Consider the following 21,168-nt stretch of genomic DNA (forward strand, 5'->3'; position numbering starts at 1 on the left):
CAGGGAATGATATCTAAGATATACCATTAAGTAAAGAAAGCAAGATGTAACCCAATGTATTTCCAGTGTACTACTTTTTATGAAAACAAAATTGGGTGTGGTACTTTTTAAAAAATACGTCTGTGAGGGACGTCTGGGTGGCTCAGTCAGTTAGGCGTCCAACTTTGGCTCAGGACATGATCTCAACAGTTCGTGAGTTCGACCCCCATGACGGGCTCTCTGCTGTCAGCACAGAGCCTGCTTCAGATCCTCTGTCTCCCCCTCTCTCTGCCCCTCCTGCACTCCCACTCTCTCTGCCCCTCTGTGCACATGCGTGGTCTCCCTCTCTCTCTCTCTCGCAAAAATAAATAAACATTAAACATCTAAAAAAATAAAATAAATAAGACAGAAACCACAGTGTGCGACTTCTGAGACTTGGTCATAAAAGGCATTGTGGCTTCTTCTCTCTTGGATCCCTGCTCTAAGAAAAGCCAGATGCCATGTTGTGCCAACATGAGAGCAGCCCATGAAGAAAGCCCCAAGTGGTGAGGATTCGAACCGCTTGCCAACAGTCATGTGACTCAGCCACATTGAAAGTAGATCCTCCCCTGCCCCAACCGATTCTTCAGATGAGACCACAGCCCTGCCAACGTCACATCTAGCAATCTCATAAGCTGGAACTACCCGACCAAGAAGACCCCAAATTCCTAACACAGAGAAGCCGGGAATAACAAATGTTTGCTGTTTTAGGTGATAAGTCTCAGAGTAGTTAATTTATTACACGGTGATAGGTAACTAATGCAGTGAGGATATTTACATGCCAGCTTCAATATGCACAGAATACCCCTGGAAAGAGATTCAGCGACTGTCTCCAAGAAGAAAAACTGAGAAGCTGGACCTCAGGGGTGGAAAACGACTTACTTTTTATTGTATTGTATTTCATTGTATCTTTTTTTATGTTTATTTATTTTTGACAGAGCAAAAGCAGGGGAGGGGCAGAGAGAGGGAGACAGAGGATCCAAAGCAGGCGTTGCACTGACAGCAGTGAGCCCCCTGTGGGGCTTGAACTTACGAACCAAGAGATCACGACCTGAGCCAAAGTCAGACGCTAATCTGACCGAGCCACACTGGTGCCCCTCATAGTATCTTTTTATATTTATAATCTCTGTTTTATTTCAACCTCACCTAAACCAAGATTAGGGGCCTCGTAGAAAAATAACATTTCCAAAAATAAGTATAAGATATTCAGCGTCTTAAATATTTTTCACTGTGATAGACACTGCTGATTCTTTACTCAACAGCCATTCCTCTTCTTCCTTGCTAAATAAAACTCCAATTTTGTGCCACAGGCCATGTATCTAGTCCTAGGTCACAAATCAAAGGGGGTTTAACTATGGGTCAGCAAACCTTCTCTTAAAGGGCCGGAGAGTAAATATTTTAGGCTTTGCAGAATCCAGCTGAACATGGAATTGGATACCATCTCCCTACGGGAAGGAGAATATTGTGCCAGAAAACACGGTGATGTCTATACTGCAGACAGAGTATCTCCCTCTACCCCCAACTATGCCCAAATACAAAGCCCAGTTCATGAATCAGCACTCTGTCAGAAAAAAAAAGTAGAAAAAATTTGATGGAAAAGGAGTCTAGGAGATTTCAACATCCACCTCCCCAGCTCTCGGAGAAAACTCTCCTTTGCTGAACGTCACAGGAGCTCACAGAGTGGTGAGAGCAAAGGCAGCCTGTTTTCAAAAATCTTTAAGAACTTGCACTAAGGATCATCAGAGGGTCCCACTCTCTTTGTCTCCCCAAATACATCAAATCGACAAACACCTTAGTGACTACCACTGTATCTGTGGGTCTTCCCACTATATACTCCTACAGCCTCCTACTCATTTTCGCTGCTTCTTCCCCTTCCTGCCAGCATTAATCAGGCGCCTACTGTGTGCCAGACCCTGTGCTGGGAGGCGGGGGGAGGTGCGAGGACAAAAGTGAGCACATCAGTGTAGTCCCTGCTATCGCCAGCATTCAGTGCTCGGGGTCTGTCCTCTGGGCTAGACGGTAAACTCCGTGAGGGCAGGGACCCTGTCGGTCTTGCCTGACGTTGGGTCCCCAAACTGTAGCACAGTGTCTGACACACAGTAGGTGATAAATCCACATGCGCTAGGTTAAGGGAGGCATCGACAGCACTGTGACCTACTTGAACCGAAACCACGGCTCAAGAGCTTTGTACTTTCTACGTTCCTTCAAAGGCTGGGATTTGACTTTTCTGCGTATGGGAAACTAAAGAGTAAATTCACATGCCGAAAGGACCCGGTGTGGTGTTTCTGAAGGTATCTTGCCGATCTTCAGGTATCTGTTTCTGAAGGTATCTACAGGTACAGACAGATATCCGCAGGATATCTGAGTGGCCTAGTTGGGTCACCTTGGACTGATGCCACCGGCATCCACCTGGGCATTCACCTACCATTCCCAAAAGGCACCGACTGAGAGCTTCCAATGAGCCCACTGCCCTGCCAGCGTGGGGAGTGGGACCACCACCCCCCCCCGACCCCGTGTGCACATGTGTGCGCAGGTGTATCAGACGTTAGCATAACACCGCATCCCACCTCGGTTTCCACCCCAACTACCTCTACTGACTTCATAAATGTATTTGAAGGCAAGTTGTATCAGACGCTCAGAACACAAGGGACAAAAACGTCATTCTTCAGGGAGACGTAAAGTCCTAGGAGTGCACCTTTGCCCATTTCCCTCCAGGGCGCGTGGTCACAGCCCACACACGATGATGAAAATACCACCTCCCTCTCAAGCTCCTCGGTGACCAAGCCCCGCAGGACAGGTCTTGACATGTTCTCTCCTGGCGGAAGGTGCCTGGATTGTTGCAGCCAACTGGTCTACCAGGAGCCAGTCAGCTGCTGCTCTGGACACATACCTACCCCTCCTCTCCTGCCGTGGCCACGTGGTGTGGCCCTGCTTGGCTGCCTCCACTCATTTATTTACTTACGTTGGGGGGCAGTTCTCAACATCAATGCCTCTTCAAAGGTCACGTCTTTCTTTCTTTCTTTCTTTTTTAATTTTTGTAACGTTTATTCATTTTTGAGAGACAGAGACAGAGCAAGAATGGGGGAGGAGCAGAGAGAGAGGGAGACACAGAATCCGAAGCAGGCTCCGGGCTCCCAGCCGTCAGCACAGAGCCCGACGTGGGGCTCGAACTCACCCACCAGACTGCGAGATCGTGACCTGAGCTGAAGCCGGATGCTGAACCGACTGAGCCACCCAGGCACCCCAAAGGTCACGTCTTTCTTGAGTTGTACTTGGTTCTCCCGATTCCACCTCTCTAGAGACCCAAATGTGATGGCAAATGCCAGCTTTTGAGCTCTGCAGTAGCTGCATGTTAACAGTTAAATATATGGTGTCCAAAAACCTAATTTCAGAAATTCCTAGACTCAGGCCCAGGATTACTCATTGGTCACACTGAGGTTTTTTTAAGTCATGTGACATTTGCCAGAAAATCTATAACTCCGATTGTCCTATGCCTAGACCCTGCCTCAAAGTACGCACGCTGGATTAGAAGCCCCAAATCTGTAAGCAAGACTTCCTTAGCGACTAAGTCCCCACAGCTGGTGAAGTCCCTACTTTATCCTTTGTTGTCAGTATTTTGTTTGTCGTTTGTTATTGTTATGTTGGTATGTTATTATGTTGTTACCCTTTGTTATGAGTGAAGAAGAAATGACTCTTTCTGACTAAATACACTGCAGGGTTACCTTATAATTTGATGACAAATAATTAACACTTCTTTGTACAAAAAAAAATAAAAGAATTAGCATGATCAGAAATTAATTTCCCATACAATAATTCAAGGAAGCTTTCCTGGGCCTGTTCTATACGCTTTTGGCTCTTTTACAAGAATACATTCTTGCGTACTTACGGAATAAAACAAAATGGCAAATTAGTAGGATAAGAATTTTCACAAAGATGGAGATTATAAACCACCAGGTGGTTAGAAGTAGAAGCACATTTTATTAGCACATGTTACTGGGTCATATGTCATTACTTTGTGGTATGTTTGCAACCAATATATGTATTTTAAAAGACAGGGGGAAAAGCAAAAGTTAAAAATCACAAATAAAATATGGGCCAATTAATGACGACGGTGTTGGCCAGGCCGTCAGGAGATGTTTGAAATGCTTGCAGTACTCTCCCTTAAAAAACGAATCTGTGAATTCTGCACTCCAGTAATGGCATAGAAAACTTGACATGTCTACAAAACCCAGAAGGTCAGATGTCGATTATGGAGTAGAGCCCAAAGAAGAAGCCCAAAGAAAGCTAAAGCTGGCAAAGAAATTCTATTTTGAACTAATTTAAGGATTTTAAATCAAAAGTAAGAATTAGCAAACTCAAAAGATACAAGCGTTTAAGAGGTTTTTGCTCGGGGTGCCTGGGTGGCTCCGTTGGTTAAGTGTTGGACTCTTAGTTTCAGCTCAGGTCATGATCCGGTTCATGGGATCAAGCCCTGGGTCAGGGTCTGCACTAACAGCATGGAGCCTGCTTGGAGTTCTCGCTCTCTCTCTCTCTCTCTCTCTGCCCCTCCTCTGCTCACGTGCACACACACACACTCTCTCTCTCTAAATAAATAAACATGTTTTAAAATAAATAAATGAAAGGTTTTTGCTTGATTTCTTTTTTGTTTTTAAGTAGAATGATTTGTAGGTGGAAAAATTAAAGGGGATGCCTTAACAATCCTATAAGGCACATCTGACGTGACCCTCAGAAGTTGTATCAAATAGTAGTTGCTTAAAAACCCATCTCCCGGGGCGGCTGGGTGGCGCAGTCGGTTAAGCGTCCGACTTCAGCCAGGTCACGATCTCACGGTCCGTGAGTTCGAGCCCCGCGTTGGGCTCTGGGCTGATGGCTCAGAGTCTGGAGCCTGTTTCTGATTCTGTGTCTCCCTCTCTCTCTGCCTCTCCCCCGTTCATGCTCTGTCTCTCTCTGTCCCAAAAATAAATAAACGTTGAAAAAAAAATTTAAAAAAAAAAAAAAAAAACCATCTCCCTAGTTGGAGATCTGTTTTCTTACCCTTTTTTGTTTTTGTTTTTGTTTTTTTTTAAGTAGGCTTCACTCCCAGCCCAGAGCCCAGTGTGGGGCTTGAACTCACGACCCTGAGATCAAGACCTAAGCTGAGATCAAGAGTTGCACGCTTTGGGGCGCCTGGGTGACGCAGTCGGTTAAGCGTCCAACTTCAGCCAGGTCATGATCTCACTGTCCGTGAGTTCGAGCCCCGCGTCAGGCTCTGGGCTGATGGCTCAGAGCCTGGAGCCTGTTTCCGATTCTGTGTCTCCCTCTCTCTCTGCCCCTCCCCCGTTCATGCTCTGTCTCTCTCTGTCCCAAAAAATAAATAAACATTGAAAAAAAAAAAAAGTTGCACGCTTAGCCAACTAAGCCAACTAAGCCACTCAGGCTCCCCTGGGGATCTGTGTCTTTAAGAAAAAAAAGGGGGGGGGGCACAAATGATCACCAAGATGATCATGTCAGAATAAAACAGTCTAGATAGCCCATATGGGTCTCTGCCCCTCCCCTGCTCACGTGCTCACTCTCTCTCAAAAAAATAAACAAATATATATTAAAAGGAAAAAAAAGCCCGAGCAGGATCCCGAGCAGGATCTGAGAAGAAAAATGTATTTTTACTTTCCATAACATTCCTATCCCCAGAGAATGGAGGTAATTAGGTATCTAGAGAGATTTTTCCTTTAAAGAAAAAAAGGAGGGCAGGGATGAAATGGGCAGGGGACCATTTCTGTGCAAAAGCAATAGAAGTTTGTGGAAGCTAAGCAGATATAACAATAAGAACACAGGTTTGCGCCATGCTTATCTCAAGCCATGGTACTATTCTAAGTGCTTTACATAATCTAATTCTTGAACAACCTCACCGGTAGGTACTATTATTATCCCCACTTTATCCATAAGCAGTAAAGGCTTAGACAAGTTAAGTAGCTTGCCCAAGGTCACACTGCAAGAGAGCAGCAGAGCCAGGATTTGATCCCCCAGCTGTGGGTCCATGCTATTGATTACCATGGTAACCGTGGCTGTCGCGCACACAGGCACCCATTCAAATCTTCATCGTGTTCCAGACCTGTGCTCCACATGGAGGGGAGAAGATGAATTTCACACAGTCAAGGGGAGAGGTGAAACACACAGGACGTGAGTGGACTTTCAACAGAGGGACCCCCAACCCAGACTGGGGTTGGAAAAGGCTCCCCAGAGGCGATGATTCCCCATGATGAATCCAGACACCCCGCAGGGGGCAGGGAGAGAGTCGAGATGGAAAAAACTTGATTCAGGCAGAAGGTACAGCACCTGCCAAATCTCCGGGCAGGAAAGAATGTGTTTCGCTCAAGGAAAGGTAACTCGTTCAATATGGCTGCCACAGTGGTACCATCGGTAACAAAGGGGGGCGGGGGGGGGTGGGGGTGGAGACATCCAGACAACACCAAAGAGGCAAGAATAACATCATGAGGGACTGACCTTGTGGCCGGGCTAAGGGGTGTGGACTTGTCTGAAATTCTGCAATAAACAAGTGAAGAATTTTACACGTTGAAACAACGTGTAGCTCACTGGCTGTCACCAAGGGCCTGGGTTGGAGACAGTGGAGAACGGAAGCAGGACAAGGTAGGAAGGTGTTACTGTATTTCCGAACTGTAACAAGAGGCTGGAAAGATGTGCTGGAATCAGGTGGCCATGAGACCAGAGCAATGGGAATTTTTCAGATCAAGAGCAGATTTGGGGCACGCAGCACAGGCAGGGCACTTGGCTCTTCCCCTCCCCCTTCCCCCTCCTTCTCCTTCCCCTTCCCTGCAAACTTCTAGCTCCCAGAGGCCCTTTGGAGGGGCTATGCCCTTAGGTTCTATCCCAACGCATAATCTTAAAAGGCCCCAGGGTTTTCAAAAAAGCTCTGTAACAGCCCTTTCCCACTAGTGAAGAAATGCATGCCCTCTCCTCCCTAACCCCCTCGCCACCCAAACAATTCTTGAAATTCTGACGTTAATCACTTTGGAAACATTTCTCCTTTTGCTTATTAGAATTTGCTGACATTCCCCGCAAGGAGCTTTAGGTCCTAACTGGCTTCTATAAGCCTGAAAGTATTCTGGAAGGATTATGATTCAACATGCAATGCACATTCTTGGCCTTATTATCTGCTGCTTTCCTGGTCTGGCCACAGGTCTTCAGAACGGGCTTTTTTAACCAAGATCCCCATGTGGGGGGCGGGGGGCAGGGGGTGGGGGGTGGGTACCACTGGACCTCGCCTCTCATTTTTGATGCCTTGTAGAAATGCCTGTTTAAACTCAAACCTCAAAACGTACTCAGTCGTGCCCTACAGAGTCCCTAACCAATTCACTGTTCTCCTCCCATTTGCAGTAAGTTTGAAATACGACATAAAGGCAGATTGCGTTCAAGCCACCAGCATCTTGTAAACGTCCAGAATAAATGTTAAAATGCTCAGTAAACACCCTAATACTTACATAAATGTCCACTTTCCTTCCAAATAGACCTCATCGATTCTACCCACCAAAGAGGGATACTTTTTGGGGGCTGAAAACCCTGGCCAGCCCTGGGCCTCTGAAATTGGAGTCCTGGGGATACTTCTCGCATTACAACCTGTTTGCATTTTCCCCCCTCTTCAAGTATTAAGCTTTCTTTGGCATCAACTGCTCTGAACATCAGTAGGGTGTGTCGCTTTTTTTCTTCTTTAAGTTAATTCTTCAATAACCTCCGGAGGAGAAGGGCCGGTTTGGATTTTCAGAGCAAAGGACAGTGGGGTGCTGGCCCTGCATCCCCACACTTCCCCCGACTGCCTCCACCCAACCTCTTCGTTTCCAAACCATCGTGTTTCGCTGAAACGCTCCTTAAAACTCTCCCAAAACACCCAGGATGTCCTGCCTCCCTCCTAGGAATGGAAGTGACCCTCTTGACACTGGGGACCCCTGGAAGACCAAGACCAAAAATGGGAGGGGGCGTGCTAAGAGTTGGGGAAAGCTCAACTTACCTTCACGAAGAGGGTGATGTCGTGCTCCTGTCTCGGGGCCCCCTCTTCGGACGCCTCGCCGTCCTCCCCGCGGCCGTTCACCCGCGCGGTCTCGTCCGCGCCCTCGACGCTGCTCTCCTCCGCCAGGTGGTTGCTGAGCTCGGCCTCCGGCTCCGCGACCCCGGTCGGCGCGGCCGCCTCTGGATGCGCGCTGCTGCTGTCGGGGGGCTCCTCCTCGCCCGCCCCCTCTGGGCTGCGCTCTCGCCTCTCCTCCTCTGCCTCCTCCATCTCCTCCTGGGGTCCACCCTGGTCCCCTTCCTCGACGGCTTCCACCCTCGTGTCCCCGGGGGCCGCTTCCTCCGACTCCTCTGTCTCCGGGGCCCCCGCCTCGTCGGCAGGCCCCGCCGCTGCATCCCGAGGCTCCCCTGCCAGCTCCCCGGGGCCGCACCCGCCAATCTCCGCCGCCGCGGCCTCCGTGGCTTCGGCCTGGGGCTGGGGGCTGCGGTCCCCTCCGTCCCGGGGTTCACCCTGGGTCCCGTGCGCCCCTCCCGCCTGCCCCGCTGCGTCCATGCTGGGCCCCTGCGCCCCCGGCGCGCTGCCTCCCGGTTCCCCCGGCCCTCGCTCCGCTTTCTCCTCCGCCCCGGGGTCCTCGGGCTCCCCGGGTTCCCCCTGAACCTCCGTCGCGGCCTCGCCCTGCGCGCCGCGCCCGGGGCTCGCGTCCTCCACCTGCTCCCCGCCGCTCGCCCCCTCCTCTCCCTGGGGGCCGTCGGCGCACCCCGGGGCGCCCTCCTCGGCCTCCGCCTCCCCCTGCGCCTCCCTCGCGCCCCGCGTCTCGGCCGCCTGGCCACTGTCCGCGCCGGGCTCCCGCTCGCCCGCGCGCCCTCCGTCCCGATCGGGGCTTTCTGCCCGGTTCACCGCGGCCGTCGCGGCTGCGCCCGCCCCCTCGCCCCTCGGCGCCTCCGCGGCGCCCTCGCTGGCCTCCTCCCGCTCCGCCTCCCGGCCCGCGGCCTCCGGCTCACCGGGTCTCTCCGCCACAGGCGTTGGGGCCTCGGGCGGCCCCTGGGGGCCTGGGGGCCCTCCCTCTAGCTCCGCTGCCTCGGCCATGGCCACAGATCCCTGTCCTCCGCTGGGGACCCTTCCTTGACACTGCTGATGGGGCAAGGGGCCCTGGGCGAGGAGGTCGGTGCCGGAGGGGCCGCTGCACCCCTTCCAAAGGGACGCCTCGCTCTGGGCTCGGGTGGCGCAAAATGGGCTCGACCTCAAGACACTGCGCCCCTCGTCCCGGATTTAAGCTTTCTGTTATCTTCCTCCACCGCAACTGTTTCTCCAGATTCAAGTCTGCTTCCCACCCAGACTCCAATTCCTACCCGGCTTCGCTGGAGGCGCGGGCCACCGAGATAGAGAGCGCGGCTGGGGAGGGCCTCTTAGCTCCCACACCCTTTGAAATGCCTGGCCCGCCGTCCAGGGACTGACCAGTAGTCATCGGTGCCAACTCCGTCCCCCTGGGGCTTGGGCGGGGCTTGCACCCCATCCTCTCCCCGTGTTCAGGTGGCCTGGGAGCCTGGCCAATGACAGCCTTTCCCATGGCCCTTGTGAATTTCAGTGAAAAGATCCCGGTTCTCCTAGCAGCTTGGGTGTTTTCTGTAACAGCATCAAGTTCCAGAGCCATTTAAATCACACACACCCCCAACACCACACGCTGGGCACTGGAGTACCCAATCTCCACTCTCCCCCAGGGAGCCCAGGGTTAAGTTCCTCAGCTGATATCCAATGCAGATGCCCATGTTCCGCCTCAGTGTCCCCGAACAAAGGTGGTAAACCCAGAAAGCAAGAAGACAGGGAGACACCTTTCCAATTTTGCAGGACCCTCCTGAGAAGTTCCAGAGGCTCCTATAGAGAAGGAAGAGTCCGTCGAGGCACTTTGATCAGAGATGGGCTCTGTTGTGCATGAGGGAGCCCCCCCCCCCCCTCAGGGATGACAAGTACAGCATCCTTGCAGTGTGGAAAGGCTAGATCCTTTACCTCTCTGGTCCCTGAAAGACTCTCTAAGAGTCTATCTTGCAGATGCTCCTAGATTTTCCAAGCCCCTGGCCAGCGCTTTAGCCTGAATTGTGTGTTAGGGCTTGGGGAGCTGTGGGTGTTGGGGTGAAAATACAAGATTCGAAGGATGGGAGCTATGGCATTCCCTGGGTGAGGAACTTCCTGGAATCACAAACTGGACACCTTCTCCCGAAGAAAAGGAAGTTAGGAGGAAAATTACGTGGTAAGTTCACTATGAGCTAGGCTAAATCATGTGGGTTACAGAGAGGAGGCTGTTGCCCAGGATGGCCCGGGATGGCCCAGGATGGCCCAGTCTAAGTGCGGTGAAGCAGGGAACCCAACTCAAGACTGATTTGAGTCATAGGGCTCTTAATGGCTTTGACACTGTCCTGAGACACGTTAGTCTATCACGTCTATAGAGGGCTCTGTTATCACTAAAAGACCAGAGGGGATCTTTGGTAGGGCTTGGAGTCACACATTTGGCTAATCACCGGGATGTTTCTGTCTAATACCCACTGACAGGTGAGAAGACAGGAGCCCAGTGTCACCCAGATTCATGCCACCTTTCTCCAAGGTTGTGCCCTATCCAGAAAGGAAGGGACCAGAAGCTTCATCACCACAAAGCACGGCACATCTACTCAAAGCCCCACACTCACACGTGAGAGCTAGACAGACATGTCAGACACAGGCCATGCTCTGCAAAAGGTCCCATCACCTAGAGAAAGGAATCCTGCTGTACTCACAAGGCCGGGAGATAGCCATTAGCCTCATTGCTTAAGGAAGGAGAAAAGCCAGCGTAGTCAGCCCCGAACAGCAAACACAGCACAGGACTGCGGTCCCTTGACGCAAACCCCGTGAGCCCTGGTGTGTTCCAGAAAACAGAAGTCCTGATTATAGGAAGGTTGGCATCTCTTAAAAACCTCCTTTTGAATCAAGCCTAGAGATGATTAATGGGAACTCAGTACAGTTGACTGGCTGGCTGAGAGCTGGTCCCCAGGAGTGTCCTTGTAGAGAAACAGCATTCATAAAGTCTATTCTGTCCTCGCAACGGATGCTACATCTCAAACAAGGTCATTTTATTCTATAGGATTAGGATTTAATTTTTTATAGTGTTTGGATTCGTTGACTCACACTGACATTGGCTTTCAAAATAACACCTTGCCGGGGCACCTGGGTGGCTCAGTCGGTTGAGCTTCCGACTTTGGCTCAGGTCATGATCTCACGGTCTGTGAGCTCGAGCCCCGTGTCGGGCTCTGTGCTGACAGCTCAGAGCCTGGAGCCTGCTTCCGATTCTGTGTCTCCCTCTCTCTCTGACCCTCCCCCATTCATGCTCTGTCTCTCTCTGTCTCAAAAATAAATAAACATTTTAAAAAATGTAATTAAAAAAAAATAACAGCTTGCCTTCTGTAGAATGTGGAAGCTTTCACTTTTTAATAATAGTCTTAACAATTTTTAAATGTTTTTATCACATAATTCTGCAAAGTTCTTTTATTTTCTATAATTCAGCAAATGCATTATTTTTACATGAATACAGACTCAAAGCTGAAAATAGAGAAGACAGAAAATAACAGAACTCTTTACAATTTTTCTGAAATCCCATTACTCACAATAAAGACTTTCTTCGGGGCGCCTGGTTGGCTCAGTCGGTTAAACATCTGACTTCGGCTCAGGTCATGATCTCTCAGTCCATGAGTTCAAGCCCCACGTAGGGCTCTGTGCTGAGAAAGAGAGGCTGTTCTAGACTCTAGGCACACAGCAATGAGCAAACTGTATGCCTTCCATCGTGGAGCTTTGGGCCAGAGCAAAAATAAGTAAGAAGTTAAGCCAGACACTTTCGGATAATGTTCAGCTTTATATAGACTTTACACTCGTGTGTGCACATACTGAAAACCTTAACTCCTTTCTCTCACACCCCCCATCCAACCTGCCAATAAATTCTATTGTCCACTTTTTAAAACATATCCAGGGTGCGCCTGGGTGGCTCAGTAGGTGGAGCATCCAACTCTTGATTTCAGCTCAGATCGTGATCTTATGGTTCGTGAGTTCGAGCCCCGCATCTGGCTCTGAGCTGACAGTGCAGAGCCTGCTTGAGACCCTCTCTCTCCCTCTCTTTGCCTCTCCCCTGCTCGCTCTCTCTCTCTCTCTCTCTCTCTCAAAATAATAAGTAAACATTTTAAAAAATAAATAAATGACACATATCCAGAATCCAAACTCTTCTCTCTACCCCCAACTGCTACCCCACTGGGCCAAGCCACCATTACCTCCCAGCTGGTCCCCTGGTTTACCCTTGCTTTTCATCAGTCTGTTCTCTACCGCACAATCAGATGACTCCCATCGAAATCATGAGTCCACCAGTCGCCTCGTATGCTTGAAATCTTTCAAAGCCTTCCTGTCTCACACCAAGAGAAAGTCAAGTCCCTACGCATCAAGTATGGCTCCTATAAAATCAGGCGTCCCAGTCTCTTTCCGTCCTCACTGGCTTCCTGCTGTTGCCAGAATTTGCTAGGCATTCCGGATGCTCCCTACATCCTTGGATGCTCCCTATATCCTTGTAGCTCATCCCTTACCTTGTTTAGGTTTTTTTCATAAGCTCTTTTCTCTAAGCACCCTATGTGTGTGTGTGTGTGTGTGTGTGTGTGTGTGTGGTGCTAACACTTAAGATCTGCCCTCTTAGCAATATACAAAACCATATCGTTAACTATAGTCGCATGTGATACATTAGATCTCCAGTATTCATCCTGCATCACTGAAACTTTGTACCCTTGACCCACACCTCCCTCTTTTCCCCTCCCCCAGCCTTTGCTAACCGCTATTCTACTCTCTGTTTAGATGAACTTGACTATTTAGATTCCACATATAAGTGAGATCGTGCGGTATTTGTCTTTTCTGCATGTGGCTTATTTCACTTACCAGAATGCCATCTAGATTCGTCCCTGTCACAAATGGCAGGTTTCCCTTCGGTTTAAAAACCAAATAATATTCCATTGTGTGCATAAAGCACATTTTTTTTATCCATTCATCCATCAAAGGATATTGAAGATGTTTCTATATCTTGACTGTTGTGAGAAATGCTGCAGTAAACGTGGATAAACACCCTATTTTAGAACACAATTCCTGGGCGCCTGGGTGGCTCAGCCAGTTAAGCGTCTGATTCTTGGTTTCGGCTCAAGTCATGATCTCATGGTTTGTGGGTTCGAGCCCCATGTCAGGCTGCGTGCTGACAGTCTGGGGCCTGCTTAGCATTCTTTCTTCCCCTCTCTCTGCCCCTCCTCCTCCTCCTCCTCTCTCTCTGTCTCAAAATAAATTAAAAAAAAAAAAAGAATAACTAAATCACAATCCCTACTCACTGTCAGCCTTTTCTGCCTTATTTTTCCCCCATAACAGTTGTCTCCGTATGACATACAATGTGTTTTACTTCCTTATTGTCTGTCTCCCCCCCATCCTCCCCCACCCCCCGCTAGGATGGTGGTCCCATGAAGCCAAAGGTTTTGTTTGTCACTGCCTAGAACAAAACCAGGCGCATACTAGAAACTCAATAAATCCTGAGCGGGCGAATACATGCAAGCTTTCAAATACATACGTATCATCCCGAACCTGTTTTCAAAACTACTTTTCTCAGTTGGTTTTGTACTTCAGGGGACAAGCTAATGTCACAAGACACACTGTTTGCAGAAATTCTTATCTACTGGCTTTGGCGAATACTTCAGCAAATACTTTTAATCATTAGCAAAGGCCAAGTCAGCTCATGAACAGAAACACAAAAGGAAACACCAAATAAACAGAATCGTGAAGGTCGAGGTGAAGTTGCTTTAGAGGTTTGCACATTGTTAACTCGGCAACCAGCACCAGATTAGCTATTTAAATACCAAGGAGGGTTAAACAGAAGTGACAGAGTCAAGGCTGGGAGACAAGAGGCAAAGGACTGGTAATCAAGTGGCTTTTAGAAATCACTAGTAACTACAGAGCTTTCTTACCATGTATTACGAGGACTCATGAAACAGCACAGCTCAGGGATTACCAAGGAAAAACTCAAGGGCTTATAAATAAACAATTTATTTTTTTTATTGTTTTATTTATTTCTTTTTGAGAGAGAGAGAGAGAGAGAGAGAGAGAGAGAGAGCAGGGGAGGGGCAGAGAGAAAGAGACAAAGAATCCCAAGCAGGCACTGTGCTGTCAGCACAGAGACCGACGTGGGGCTCGAACTCACAAACTGTGAGATCATGACCTGAGCTGAAATCAAGAGTCAGAAGCTTAACTGACTGAGCCCCCCAGGTGTCCCATAAACAAACAATTAACGGATTTGTTGTTTTGCGGTTTTTCCGGAACAGATAGACTCATGTCCACGGAGATCTCTTTAGCGAGCGTCTGGTCCTTTCAGAAGGGCCCCTGGGATTTCGATGTATGTATAACATTCAGATCATGGGATATGCTATGCCTGAACCAAAGTCCTTCCTGCACTGATTTCTCATCCAAGAGCTGGTCTTTCTTGCCAAAGAATGGCCCCCAACCTGCTCTAATTTTCCTGGCTTTGCCCCGTTAACTGTAAAGGTGTATTTCAGTTTAAAAGAAGGCTATTGCTGAAGAATAGACCTAAATCGGAAGGCAGGGGTTGAAACACTGATATTCCTTCTTGCAAGTCAATAAGCACATCACGCAAACCAACACGAATAATGCCATGGTGAGATGAGTGGGTTCTCGGGGCACACTGTTGCCTGATTCAAATCCCACTTTATCTCGTATTAACTCTGCGATCTTCACTAAGTTTTTCCTCTAGAACGGAAGTTCTAGTAGGACCATGGCCGTTGTAAGTCAGAGAATGTACGTATCCTACCCAGCACGGCACTTGTTATCGTCGGCATTGTGACCTCATGGTTAGTATTGTCCCAGAGGACACATCTTGACAGAACGGTGCATTGAAGTGTTGGAAAAGCCATGACACTTCGTCCCACTTAGCCCGTGACAGTCCTGAGTCATCCTGTTGTCTCAGAAACATAATCACAAGCCACCCCCTGTCACTCTCAAAAGTGCCTCAGTTGGGACAATGACTCATATGGTCACCCTACCAGGAACTCACCTAGCTAGTGAGAGCTTTTTCTGTTTTCTTTCCACATGATCTTGCACTGTTCTCAAAACAAGCTAGATTTGGAACAAATACCTGTTGGATGAGGGAAGAGATTTTTGAGGAAGGAGAGGAGGAAGGGGAGTGGAAGGAGGGGGGTTTGATTACAAACCACTTGCTGAACGCCCTTCTGGAAAGGTAGCCTACAATCTGGAAGGGAAAGACGAAGTCATGTTGCAGGCTTCAGGTGTGCCGTGGTCAGTCCGGGGACAAGGGAAGGGGTGGAAGGGTGTGGACCCCCGTCCCATGCCACACTGGCCCCTGGGCTCCTGAAGACAGTAGGTCCAGGGTCTTATTCTCCCATTCTTCACCTCTGACCCCAGGAGCATCAGTCACAATCCGGATGAAGACAAAACCAATACCAAAACTCAAGACTGAAAGCCAATTTTAAACTTTCCCCTTCTATCTGTAAAGTTTTTTTCTGAACGTTTGGTATGTTTCTCAAACGGTCCAATCTTCTGTATTTGCTCTCTACATGTTGTAGAAACTCGACTTTCTTTCAACTTCAAGTTTTGGGGCACCTGGGTGGCTCGGTTAGTTAAGCGTCCAATTCTTGATTTTGGCTCAGGTCATGATCTCACAGTTCATGGGGTTCAGCCGCACGTCAAGCTCTGCACTGACAGTACGGGGCCTGCTTGGCATTCTCTCTCTCCCTTTCTCTGCCTCTCTCTCTCTCTCTCTCTCTCTCTCTCTCTCTCTCTTTCTCAAAATAAATAAATAAACTTAAAAAAACTAAACTCCCAAGTTTTTTCTCTCCTCCCTCCAGTCCTTCAGAACCCAAAAATCTACAGAGATGGATGGAGGTGTGCGTGAGCACTGGGCTTCACATACGTACGACAATTTTGCCCCTCGCGGGACATCTGGCAATGTCTGGACACATTTTTTGGTGTCATGATTAGGGGCTGCTGCTGGCATCTAGTGAGTAGAGGCCAGGGATGTCGCCGAACCTCCTCCCATGCACAGGACCCATGCACAGCGCCCCACCACCAATTACAGGGTGTTCCATAGAAAATGCCTTCATCTGATATATTGAATCTACTAGGAGCTTGGAATAGTAGATGAAGGGTTGTTGTGTTGTGTTGGGGGGGAGGGATGGTAATTCCTTAAAACATGTCCTGCAGATTCCTAGTGAATCCTGATGAGAAACTTTTTGAAATGATAGACAGATTGCGAGATTTGCATCTACAAGCCTAGGCTCAACTCCTAATTCGGCTGCTTACTGGCCATGTTATAGTGCACAAGCCACTTCTTGGTGATAACCCTACTGCACTGGGCTCCTCTGAAGAGATCATCTGTAAAGTATTTTGTAAACGTGGATGTTTCTGCACAATCACCAAGTGGTAATGGTTTGCTTTCGGGTGGTGATCCAATGGTCAGTCCTATTAGTTTTCACTGTCCAGATATTGGAATGGATCTCACTCTTCTATAACATAGGACATTTATCTAAAATATTAATCCCTTGATACTTGTCAAAAAATCAGCTTCCATGGCTGAATCCCTGGCATCTGTTGACACAAAGGTTTAGAAAATCCAATAGCCTAAACGTCTATTCCTTATAGGAAATATAGGAAATACTGGGGGGAAAAAAGTTATCTGTCAGAATGAAAACAGATGATACTAGAGTACGCCGTGTCCCCACATACCCAGAAAAATACCTCTCATCTGCCGGGAGCTGGGTGAGCTCTAAGCGGCCACGAGAAGCACAAGCTGGCCGTTGTGAGATTTGGCAATCTTTTGTTTTTATCATTTTACTTGTAACTATGGTTCAGGAAAAAGTGAGCACCATATCACAAAATTAAGTTAATCATCCCTTTATAACATAGTCATGAAATTGCCCTTTAAAGAAACCATTTCCATTCTACTCACAGAATTGAGAAGACCTACCCATCCACCCATCATCCAACCCATCCATCCATCATCCAGTCCATCCACCCATCATCCAACCCATCCATCCATCATCCAGTCCATCCACCCATCATCCAACCCATCCATCCATCCCTCTATCCATCATCCACCCATCACTCATTCATTCATCCACCACACCACAAACTCTTTCTGAGGACCTTTCTTGTGACACAGACTCAGCTAGTATTGGAGAAATAAACATAAATGGAACAAGGGTCCCACCCTGCTGTGTAATTCTGCAGAGTGGAAAATCCTTACTAAACTATAAACGTTCTGATGTTCATGCCGGTTCATGGCTGGTATTTCATGCCACGCCTCATCAATAACTTTGATTACACATTTTTTTTAAGATCTTTAACCACACTCTATAAACTCAAACATGCCAAGGCCCTGCTTTGTAAAAACATTTTTGTTGCTCATGTTTTGAATCATGTTTCCTAAAAACTTGGAGTCAAATGTTTGAAATGTATTTTTGTTTATTTATTCAGCACACTGAGAATGAAATCATTCAGCTCATGACTTTTACACTCCCAAATCTTACAATATTTGAGCTTTCCTTTTTTAATTTGGTTGAGTTTAATCTGATTGGACCAGAAAGAGATAAAGGTTGTGAAAGAGGGTCTAGAGGGGGAAGAGCCTCAGCTCTGTTGGCACATTCTCCCCAAGAATGTATGTGTTTGATCAGGTAAGTAGTGAACTCAGTGACCTTGGGGAGTCCCTTTCACTTGATGGGACATCACCCTGAATGAAAACCTTGGATCAGATGATTATAGGGTTCCTTCAGCACTGGAATTCTGTAGCCTATGATCTAACACCTCACGTATTTAGAAATCACTAGCCAGAGCTGAACAAAGCTCAGAATCAGGAAGTGAGCAGAAAAGGTCTCCCCAAGCCAACAACAATATAACTGAGTTTGCCTCTTAAAGTGTGAATGCTTTCCCCAAAGATGAGCAACTGAGCTCTCATTCCAAGCCCATGACTCTATTCTAAATTCAACCTAACCTATTTTCCGGTGTCTTGATTCAGAACCCATTAGAAACAGCAAAACAGGAAGGCTGAAACAGTCTTTGTGAAAACTAAATGTTAAATTAAAAGCAAAGAATGCTTATACTTTTAAGTTTTAGTTAAGCGATAAGGTTTACTTTCTTGTTTCAAATGAACCAAGAAAATGACTTATTTGATTGAAAGAAAGGAAAGAAGAACCCAGGGTAGGGAAGGGGGAAGAGGGAGGGAAGGAGGGAGGAAGGGAGGAAAGTAGGGGAAGACAGAGGGAGAGAGGGAGGGAGGAAGAGAAGAAAGAAAGATCCCTATATACCCAGCACATAGTACAGAATAATGAGCCAAAATCTCAAAAACAGACTGATAGTTGTGTGTGTGTTGGGGAAAAAAAAATAGAGAGAGATATTTGGTTATATTTTATCGTATTCATTTATGAAATGGCACAGTATTACTGGACAAAACCCATATGTCAATATGTCAGGTACAGCGATTTAATATAAATAAATTATATATAACTACTTATTATATATTATAATTATCCATCTTACAAATAAAGCATTATGTATCAATTACAAATTTAAGGGGTGCCTGGGTGGCTCAGTTGGTTTAAGCGTCAGACTTCAGCTCAGGTCATGATCTCACAGTTCGTGGGTTTGAGCCCCGTGTCGGGCTTTGTGCTGACAGCTCGGAGCCTGGAGCCTGCTTCGGATTCTGTGTCTCCCTCTCTCTCTGCCCCTCCCCTGCTCATGCTCTGTCTCTCTCTGTCTCAAAAATAAATAAAAACATTTAAAAAAGTCTTTAAAAAAAAAAAAGAATATTAAAACTTGAAAGGACCTTAAAGATTGTTCTGTCTAGTTCCCTCTTAGAAATAGAATGTTACACATCTTGCCACTACACAGAGCAGTCTTTATCCCCGATATATTATTTTAAATCACTGAGTGATCTCAACAACCCTGGGATGGGGTCACTGTCCTGGAGTAGAAATGGGGGATGCCACAGAGCGAAGTGACATGGAACTGAACTAGACTGAGTCATGAGTTGTGAAAATTTGAATACGATTTTTCCCCTGAGGATAGCGTGATCCCTTTCAGGCTTTCTATAAACATAAAATCATAATCATCATCCCTGACGATCGCGAAATAAAATTTCATGCTCTACTTTTTTCCCCAGCTTTAATGAGATGTAATTGACATATAACATTGTGTAAGGTTGGAGATGTACAAGATGAGTTGATAACACACGGGTATTGCCACAATAAGGTCACTTAATCGCCTCACCTAAGATTGCCATCTTCTGGTGTGGTGAGAACCCTTAAGATCTACTCTCTTAGCAACTTTCAAGTACCCTTCAAGTATATTTTCAAGTATATTTCAGGAGCACCGGGGTGACTCAGTCGGTTAAGCATCCGACCCCTGATTTCAGCTCAGGTCATGACCTCACGGTTCATGAATTTGAGTCCCCACATCGGGCTCTGTGCTGGCCGTGCAGAGCCTGCTTGGGATTCTCTCTTTCTCTGCCCCTCTCCTGCTCTATCTCTCAAAATAAATAAATAAACTTAAAAAAATTATATATTAAAAAAAAGAGGGTATCTAGTATGTTTCAGTATCGTTACCTGTAATCACCTGGCTGTACATTAGTTCCCCAGAACTCGCTCATCCTTTCCCTGGAAGTCTGCACCGTTTGATCAATATCTCCCATTTCCCCAGCCCCAGCCCCCGGCAAACACCAATGTACCCTCTGTTTCTACGAGTCCAGCTTTTGTAGATTCCACTACAAATGAGTTGTGCTCCGCTTTTCTGTAGAACTCTATTTTGGGAACCTCCCTCCCTCTCTGTACAGGTGGCTGGCTTTGGGCCACAGCCTCCATCCTGCGGACTCAGCAGGAAGCCTGATGCCCAAATCCCACGCCTCCCCCTGCCAGCCTTCCAATCACTGCCGCTAAACTGTGCTCTCTCTTCTCTTGTTTATTTATTTCTTCTCGAAAACAGGGCCAATTGTTGTCCTAGAATCTGAGGTCTTTACTGCCTTTTAGCTTGTAAACAACTGCCCCCCCAGGAGCAATGACGAGAGGCACAAGTGCCTTCCTCAGACCCTGTACTGTAGCCCTCAAAACAGCAAGATATTCTGGAAAGATCCCAAGGCCAAAGGTGTTCTTGGCAGAGGAATTTGAAACACACCAAGTGGTATGGAGGTCTCCATTGCACCTGGCACTCTCCACACGTCCAAAAGCAGCTGGTGGGTTTCTGGGGAGCACTGTTACCATATATATGGTCCTGGCTTCTTTATTACTAGCTATATGACTTGGGGCAAGTTACTTCACCCCTACGTGCCTTGGTCTCTCCTCTTCCATGGCTTCAGTCCATAACCTACCAGGGATGTTTTGTGTCAATGTGTACAAAGTATAGTCAATCGTCATTATTTGAGGATTCAAATACCTGGTAAAACTTTTTTTCCCTTTATTTGCAACCCCACTTACACTTGTAAATAGCCCCCAAATCAAGATAGTCCAAGTCTAAAACCAGCCCTTCCTCTGCTGAGACAGGGATGGCAACTTTCTCACCAAGAAAAAAGAAGAAAAAAGAAAAAAAAAATTACAACCTTACCATCCAACTGGAAGATTCCTTCTGGAAGGCTCCTGACGACATTTGCCAATGGACGCCAGCTTTTATAAAACCTCTTTTCGTATTTAAGTCCCTGATTTCACAGACGACACTAATGGCATTTATTAATATACAAGATCACCTTTAAACAAATTTTCGAAATAAGCCAAGGGCAGATCCAGCCCTTCATTCTCCCTCTTTTACTTGTACCTGGTTTCTGGGGTGTCTTTGGACAAGTTTCCCAACCTTACCATGAGGGAGCGATCCCTGCCCTCCTCTTACGAGGTTATTTGGGACCAAACAAGAAGTCTGTTGAACAAAAACCCAGGAACTATGGACATACAAAGGTAAGGCATCTACATCGGACCTTCAGTGCTCCAAGGCGTAGGTGTCTAACCCCAACTGTGCATCAGAGTGACAGGGATGCCGGAGGGAGTGTGTCAGTAAGAAAGGTCCCTAGGCCCTGTCTCCAGAAAGGATTTATCCATTCGGTCAGACTGGAAGAAGCC

At 47.4% G+C, this 21,168-nt stretch overlaps 1 protein-coding gene across 1 annotated transcript in view; it reads right to left on the minus strand.

Moving 5' to 3' along the window:
• CLIC6 (chloride intracellular channel 6) overlaps positions 1 to 9,478 on the minus strand; it is a 44,938-nt gene extending 35,460 nt beyond the window's left edge. The window contains exon 1 of the mRNA XM_023238767.2: positions 8,018 to 9,478. Coding sequence (XP_023094535.2) covers positions 8,018 to 9,100 — 1,083 coding nt within the window. The 5' untranslated portion in view covers positions 9,101 to 9,478. The remainder of the gene's footprint in view (positions 1 to 8,017) is intronic.
• Positions 9,479 to 21,168: the final 11,690 nt, after the last annotated feature.

This window comes from Felis catus, chromosome C2 (assembly GCF_018350175.1).
Source record: "Felis catus isolate Fca126 chromosome C2, F.catus_Fca126_mat1.0, whole genome shotgun sequence".
NCBI lineage: Eukaryota > Metazoa > Chordata > Mammalia > Carnivora > Felidae > Felis > Felis catus.